General features: G+C 31.1%; 1 protein-coding gene across 1 annotated transcript; it reads right to left on the reverse strand.

Annotated features, from left to right (window-relative positions):
• Positions 1-6,357: 6,357 nt before the first annotated feature.
• Positions 6,358-8,227, reverse strand: LOC114184699 (nematode resistance protein-like HSPRO2). Its single transcript, XM_028072013.1, has one exon. It carries the CDS (start codon positions 7,917-7,919, stop codon positions 6,555-6,557), a length of 1,365 nt encoding a protein of 454 aa, XP_027927814.1. The 5' UTR covers positions 7,920-8,227; the 3' UTR covers positions 6,358-6,554.
• Positions 8,228-9,043: the final 816 nt, after the last annotated feature.

The raw sequence follows: 9,043 nt of genomic DNA on the forward strand, positions 1-9,043 counted from the left end.
AATACTGAAATACTTATGAAACATCAAATAAACCTAACAAAATTTGATTAAAATAAATAAATCCACGTATTTCAAAAATTAAGGGACTAAATTAGTCTAAAATTTTAAAATGGACTAATTTCAAAATTTACTGAAAGTTAATGAAAAAAAATATATTTAACCATTTCTTATATATAATCAAACAAACACACTTTACAAAAATATATCCATTATTAATAGATTAAAAAATGGTTTATTTTCTTTTTCCAGGTGAGAGAAAAAAAAAATGTGTTTTAGTGATTTCCAACTAAAAGGAATATTATATTTTTGTTTCGGTGGCTATAAAAACAAAGAAATTTAAACCATGCATTAAACATATTATAATGGTTAATAACTACTTTCATTAGTTATATAGACATGCAAAGTTGTTATCACATAAAACAAATTAAATATTCTTATAGCTTTTGTTTTTTAATAATGGTACCTAACATGCGTTAATTTAATTGGGTTCCTTGTCCGGTTCCAATGACTTGTTAGGGATAGCATTAAAAATAACAAATAATTTGCGATCACTTTGCCTTGTAAAACCATTTTATAGTAAGCTTAGAGTTGTTCTTCATCATTGTGATCTGGCAATGGCAAGAGCCACCGGTTAGATGGATCACTAATTCAGATCATAGTCCTCGATCCTTCGTGCTTCTTTTATTAATGTCTGTTTTTAAATTATTTTAGATTACACCTAACTTTTTTTTTATATTTACAGTATGGTTTTCTTCGCAATATTATTCTATGCAATTTGTTAAACTATTGATGGAGATTGATATAATGTATAAAGATTATCATCATAACATTTTTATATAATAAAAATCAGTGAAAAATATAAAAGAATTATGGTGTGCAATATTATACTTCATAGAAGAAGAATAAAACTGATCGAGAATAACTCGTGGTTATTCACTTCTTGCTTTCCTTCAGTGAGGGGGACAACAATTCCAGTATTTCACTCTCATTTTTTTTTATCAGCAAGTATATATATGTTTATATTTTGGAACATTAGGGAAGGGTGCTCCGACCCGTATACAAATATAAAAAGTTTTCATAATATAGTGTATCTATAATACAAAATGATAGGTGCATTTATAAGTTAAAAAAACCTAGCTTGTATTCATTCATCAGGAGTGTCCAAATGTAAATTACACACTATATATAGCAATTGTAGTATGGTCGATGTAATGTATCATGTCCCGACAGCGATCCCCCATAAAATAATCTACCTAATTATGCTTTGCATCGTGTTCTGTCGACAGGTGTCTGCAAATATGTTTTAGTTCTCGCAGATGTTTATGTATGCATTGGTCTATCAACATTCCTCTTTAGATAATGTCCACAAAAACCAATTACCAATGTCTTTAATCTGTATTTCCTTATATGCTCATCGCGCTGCTCAGCCATCAGTTTTACCTCGAAAGAAAACACAAAATTAAAGCAAAATATTTTTAGTGAGCAAAAGTTTTATACCTAAGAATCATACATATATTAATACTTTTTATGCTTACAGTCATGATAATCCCATGCTACCTTATAGATTTTAGGCATGATAAAGGATTAAGACACCAATAGAATAAGAAAATTGTGTTTTTGGAAATTTAGTACTTATCCATCCCCATGTTTTCAATTGTACAACAATGAACATTTCTATATTATCGATCGTCCCACCACTAAAAATAATGTTATTTCTCTCTCATAATTTGTTTGCAAATTGGTTACCCAATATATATATCACCATACACTTTAAGTTGATTTGCATATATAATTATTAATTTTAAAGTTATATATAAGTTTTGAATTGTAATTAGTATAGAGTGTGGGTTTAGACTGAGAATGTATTAAAAGTATACTTTTGCATAGGGTTCTTGTATTTTAGTCAATAGAATGATATCTTATTTTAAGAATAATATTTTGTCCCTTTCAATTCATAACAACGTTGCCCCAATAATTGAATAAATGAATACATATACACAGAACTTTTGGAAGCCTATGAGCAATTTTACGTTCTCAGTGTTGACGGACTAATGACGGAAAATTATAAACAATGCAATAATAACTCTTCACCATATACCGTCAACTAAATTAGGGCCACAAGTTTCAAATTATAGCTTTCTTTTAATTAGAGGTTATATTATTGTTGACGGTTTGTTTTGCAATATGAAAAATTCTCTCAGCCGCACATTTATGTCACATGCTGAATAATAACTTCATTTTTCCCATTTTCGACTACATCTATTTTTATTTATTTTTCCTTCATTCTTTTTGTTACGTGATGAACTCGTTGTTGACCTTTTAAGTTTTACATGTATACATTACTACTGGTTGAGTTGAATTTTGCAAATTTCAAACATCTTAAAATTTAGATTTTGATCTTGGCTTACAAGCTTCTCTAACTTTTTTGGATATTGTGTTATGTTACACTATGAGAAGTTCTGATGTGGATGATTATTATTTAAAAAATGATTTTTTAACTACTAAATTTTGATAATTTTTTTTATAATCTTAAGTGTCATTTTTTAAGTGATTTTTCATTTTTTTTTCATTTTTAAACTTCTAAAACAATTTAGAAAATGACACATCATGTTATAAGAAAAAGTTATCAAAATTTAGTAGTCAAAATATCATTATCCTTATTATTTAGAACATTGAGAAACATTTCTTTATGTTCTCTACTCTTAATTCCTTGATTTTGTGGGTTTGGGGAAATACAATTTAAAAATGGGAATTGACTTCTTATGGGATAAAAGGGGACCCGATGCAATCAATCTCAAATTAGATATGTTTCAATCTTAAATTATATGTTTCCTTTGATAATACTAAAGCTTAATTAAAATTCCTAGAGAATTGTCATAATTATCGAAGAAATTTTATTAATGGAAATAAATTTATTATATAAAAAAAATTATTGACAAATTTTTTCAACAAAATTTTGTGTTTTGATTATCGATAAAAATATTCATCGATAAAATACATCCGTAAATCTTGAATTTTTGGTAATGTAACTAACAGTTAAATTTGATAAATTTATAATTCTTATTACTGATATATTAGTTTTTTGGTAAATTCGTTTATAAAAAGAGTGACAAAATTTTTGTTCAGATAAAATTAGTATTATACAACTATTTTTTTAAGATAATAACTGATTATACTTTTAATTATCTAATACATTATTTCCTTTTATATATATATATATATATATATATATATATATATATATATATATATATATATATATATATTCTTACATTATTTATCACTTAATCAACGATGTTTCTATAACTTTCAAAATATTGAAAAAATATAACGTTAAATATGTTTTTGATATTTTATGAAAATTAAAAATAATATCTTTTTCAAAATTTTGGATTAAATTAATCTCTCATTTTTTAAAATATATGAATTTTGTTCTTCTAACCAAATTTTATTAAATTTATTTGATATTTCAAACACGTTTCTCAGTTAACATTAAAGAAAAAATGTCAAACGGTATAAACAACTCAAATGTCATACAAAAAACTTTATATAATTTGGTTAAAATAACTAAATTTACACGTCCCTAAAAATGAAGTTAAAAAATAATAATTAATCCAAAAATATCTTGAGATCAAATTTGATTGAACAGGCAATTGAACACTTTCAATATCAAAATAAACATTATCTATATAATTTTAAAATTTCCCGTAGCTAGAAAAATATGAAAATTAACTTTGAGGAATGAAAAATGTTACAAAAATAAAGAATTACTCGTTTAAAAAAAGTAAAATAATTTTCACAATTTTATAAAGTTATAAAAAGCCTAACCTTTTGACTTCTAGTTTTTTAGTACTCATTGCTGTATTATTGTGAATATTTAAAAGAAAAAAAAAACAAACTATAGGCTAACGAAGAAAGTGTAAGCGATGAACAATATTTTGAAAATCTTTTCAAAGTATCTTTTTCTTCCATGACCGTGTTTGTGGGTACAATTGAATGAGCTGGGCCTAGCTGGGCTAGCTTCTCATGAAACCCATTCATTATGACGACCCACCACGCAATGAGTGCATCTAAGCCCGTCAAATTTTAGATATCCAAATCTTCAATATTACTTGTGCTAAGTACATAAGTATCTGTCAGAAAAGTTTCAAAATTATAAAGTGATTAGTGGAAGGAAGTAGATGCCTGACAGAGTAGAATATTACAGATTAAAGGAATTAATAGAAACACAAGTTACTCCATTCACATATTCATAGATACATATTCCATCATTACCAAAACGATAACCATGTTCTTTGTCTCACCTTTGGATCGATAAGTAAAACACTTTTACCCACTTTAACACGACACACACATTATCATATAATAAATGAATAAAGCTATATAGTGTTGTCTAAAAGATCAAGTTGCGATATACAATCCACAATAATCTAAATATATACTATTTAAATTTGTTTAAATAAATGTTACCTAAATTCTAATTTACGTTTTTTAATTTTAAGTTTAATCTTCTTAATTGGATATGAAAACACCTTACTCATAATAAAAAATAAAGTAGACTATTTAGTTAAAAAGAATGTAATCTCTTATTTCTACATTAAAATAGTATAAAGAAGTAAATGGGTTGGGATAAGTATGAATAATGTCTATCGGCTACTTGATCTATCTGTAAAAACATATCCGTCAATTACCTGTTTAAAACGTATTCGTATACACACAAATATTTAAAAAATATATATTATATAAAACTTTTAAATAAAATTTAAATTAAATATAAATTAATTTTTAATTTTAATTAAATTTAACATAATAAATATAAATTAAATTTTAATTTTAATTAAATTTATATTAATAAAATATAAATTAAATTTTAATTTTAATTTTTGTAAAAAAAAATTTACGATTAAAAATAATATGATATTCACATTCAACTTATTTTAAAATTAATTCTATCCATTACTCAGAATAATAAATACATAAAAATATTAATTATCTATTACAAATTTTATTTACAAATATTCACGAACAGATATATTTTTGTCGTATAGTGTTATTTATATCATTATCTTGTTTATTAGATTCGTTTTAATTGCGTTCAGATCGTTTAATATCATACTTCCTTGTTTTCGAGAGCTTTCTAAAAAATATGATATTTGTGATTATTTTATTTTAAATGTTCTCAAAAATCACCTTTGTTTTCGGTTTTTATGTATCTTCGTAATCGGGCCATTGTTACCCAATTGCTTCATCCCCTGAATATGGGTAATAAGACTTTTTCTTCTTCTTTTTTTCGTCAATTCCCTCTTCTGTTTAGTCCATAATCCAATTCCATGTATATGAAAATTTGGATTTGGATATTTTTGAATTTTAAAATTTAAAAATAAAGATATCTTCAAGCCAAACCAAGATGGTTGAGCCAAGATCGAATCAAATCATACATATCCAGGGAGTAAAGATGGTATCACATGCAACCTTATTAATTTTTTAGGCATTATAAATATTGATTTAGTGTAATTTCAGTTTTTTGTTTTTAAAATAAATATATTGTAAGAAGAGTATAAGTTTGACTATTATATGTTGCTCTCCTTATAATACAATGTATTTTACTTGTGTTGTGAGCTACTTTTCCAATAGATAATATGAATGAAGAGCTTTGATAGAAGACGTAAAATGTGTGGAGTTTAAGAATCTGATTTTGGCACTTAAAAGATTAAGATAGTCATGGTCCCATGTAGCCATATCTGATTAATTCGAACTTGGAAACATTCTTCGAACCTTCAACGGAAACCATGACTTGGTTTCGTTTTTTTCTTTTTTCTTCTCTAGGTGGCTGATATTTTTTATTTTTATTTTCTTAATTTTCCACGGTTGGTGGGAGAGGGAAGAAGTCTAGTTGGCTTTGCTAATCTTATAATCAACGTCTACTCAATCCATTATAATAAAAGGATATAAAAATGTTATCATAGTAAGAATGGAACAACAATATATAATGACGTACTAGAACACACGTTCTGATTTAACACCCAGACATGTTCTGTAAACAGTGCATCATTAAAAAAATGTTTAGTTTGCTACTAACCATCCAATTTTAATAGGCTTGACAGAGTTATCATTAATTAAGGGACATTTATCCACTTTTAAATAAAAATTTAAACTAAGAATTAATAACTTTGAATTTTCAGACTATATGTCGATAATTCCAATATTTCTTAAAATAAATAAAATTACATTCCGAGAAGTTTGAGGATCTGTTTGGCGAAATGATTCCAATTTACGTTTTGAAAGTGGCCAATGTAATTTGTTTCATTCCAAAAAATTTAATCGACTGGAACTTAAAAATACGGAGTGCAGAAGCAGTTGTGGAAAAATAATTTACTATATATTTTACAGCCACGAAGCCATTACAAAATTTAATTATCTTTAGAAAGAAAAAAAGAATTGGTAGATCACATATTTAGTTTTTTCTTGGCTGGACGTGTAAATCTAGCAAACTAAAGTGAATTACATTAAGATGAAATGAAATTTGACGTTGTCGATAAGATCTAAGCTCGTGTTCATGGCCACTTGTGATCGTTATTATCCCAGAGGTACCCAAGGAAAGTTTTGGCGGCATCCAAGCTTGGAAAATACGTCGGTTCAAGGAATATCTGAGTCAACGAGTCACACGAGTCGCAACTCAGCCCAACTCGGTTGCCGTTAGCCTCCGAGCTTCCCATCACCACCGTCAGAACTTGTTTATACGCGTAGAAGAACCTCTTCATCGCCGCCTCAATCGCCTGCATCGCCTGCAACAGGTGAACCTTCTCGAACGAGCTCTTCGAGACGTACAGTTTCATCGCCGCTTCTTGAATCCTCGGTCCTCCCTTCGGATCCACCTCCACCTCCAATATCTCCGGCACCCTGTGCCTCAGATCTCTGCACATTTTCGTCAGTTCCACCAATTCCTTTGATCTGAAGCAGAAAGACGCCGTTTCGCCGCTCGACGAGCGCACCGAGAGCTGGTTCTTCAAACGCAGGAATTCGTCCGGATCCATCATGAGGTGGAGATCTTCCACCTCCGCGAGAAGCTTCCAGATGCGCTCCACCGCGTGGCAGTCCTCCGCCGCCTGCTCCAACCTCTTGGAGAGGATAGCGTCGGTGATCCTCTCCAGAAGCATCCGCGATGTGTGGATCCACGACTCCGCGATCTGGTGCGTGGCGTGCACAGCGTGGTTCTCGTAGTTCTCCACACGTTCGTCGTAAGGCGTAGTCTTGAGCGCGTGGATTTCACTCGGTCTGCAGACGCGGTCGTAAAGCAGGCTCGGTTTCCCCGCCAGGTTCGGCTCTCCCAAACCTAGCGTATAGCTACACCTCCTCATTTGGCACTCCACGGTGAGAAGAATCCTCTGCGCCACGTCCTTGGATTTGTACCACGTGGCAAGCCGCGGAAGAAGGCTGGCCTCGCTGTAGCTCCGGCTCTCGTTGTTGGTGGTATCTACAGTGAGATCAGCGGTTGGGACGCCGCCACGTGTCTGAGGATTGAGCTCCTCGTCCTCACACAGCATGGCTATGATCTCAATCTGATGAATGGCGAGGGATTCTATGCTACGGTACCATTCTCTGCGGTTGGAATGAGGCCTGGGATCGGAGAAAACAATGGAAAGAAAACGGAAGGTGACTTCTAAAGCTTGCAAGGCCGGTTTTAAAATTGGTTCGTTGTTCCAATCGGGAAAGTCTCTTGAATTCCAAAGGGTTCTGAGTTGTGGGAGAGAGAGATAGTAATCGTATGCAGCACAGAGTGCGGGTGCAGCGTGAGAGATGTCTGTGGTGCGGAAGGGTAGTTGCAGAGAGGGTAAGGACTTGGCGGGGATGGAGAGTTTTGGAGATTTGGAAGACATGTCGGAAGCAGGCATCTTTGATTTCCAATGTAAATCAACCATTTTGAGAGAGGGAAGGGGAGTGGTGTTGTGATGTGAAAGTGAATAGGGTATTTATATGGATGGAAGGGGAAGAGTGATGATGGTGGTGTGAAATTCGAAAGACGTGTGGACTGAGAATGTTGGGGGCATGAAGAAGAAGAAGAAGAAGGAGGTATTTGAAAGTTGAAAGTCGTGGTGGTTTGAAAATGATTTAAAATTACGGAAAGTGGCTTAGGATAAAGAATACTAATTTGTAGATGAATTAAGGAAAGGGAGCAATATTTATCTTGTGGGAAAGAGGGAGGAAGGGTGGAGCGGCAATGCAAAATTCAAGCTTATCCAAAAATGTGAAGGAGCAGGAACAAGGTGTCCGTTTACTTTCAACTCTCAAGGACCATATTTATTAATTCTTTTTAAATAATTAAATGCCAAACTGGTGCTCTTATTCGGATACTCCAACTTAAGGCACGCGTTTGAAGACAGTGTTTGGTTCGGCCAGTGTCCACCGCTTTTTCGCAATCCAGACGGGTCTAATATCCATCTCATGGCCCATTTCATATAAGTAATCCATCAATATAATACTGAATTATTTTAAAATTATAATAAGAAAATCCTTTTTTACTTTATAGTATAAGGAATCAACATTTATTAGTTTTTCAAACTCAAATGAAACCTATTTATAATTTTAGAAGTTGCTTAACTTATATAATCAAAGATTAACTTGGTGATTTACTCAGAAACTCATTTAAAGAATAATATCGGTATAAACTTGTATTATCCTTATTTTTTATACTTAAATATTTAAAACTAAGAGAGGTTGTTGATCTCTTAATGTTAATAGTAAATGTCATGATTTATACTCTTTTCGTGTATGGAATGATTTGTTAATATAGGACATGGTTTCTTGCCTCTTCAGAGATTGTCGCTTGAGGCCAAGGGGTTTTCCAGCTTGTATCATGTCACTATATGCGCACCAATCATCTAAATTCTTGTATTTACATGCTACACAGCACGCACATTTCCCAAGATCATGCTAGTCTACTGTTTTTTTTTGTCATGTTACATGTTTGGTTGGAGGTTGAAATGCATTATTCTACTATGTTAAGTAAATTGTTTTATTAATGACGAACAGTCAAAATAAGACT

Source organism: Vigna unguiculata, chromosome 1 (genome assembly GCF_004118075.2).
Source record: "Vigna unguiculata cultivar IT97K-499-35 chromosome 1, ASM411807v1, whole genome shotgun sequence".
Taxonomy (NCBI): domain Eukaryota; kingdom Viridiplantae; phylum Streptophyta; class Magnoliopsida; order Fabales; family Fabaceae; genus Vigna; species Vigna unguiculata.

Coding starts and splice junctions, on each gene's coding strand:
- LOC114184699 (XM_028072013.1), bottom strand. CDS start 7,919: ATGGTTGATTTACATTGGAAATCAAAGATGCCTGCTTCCGACATGTCT.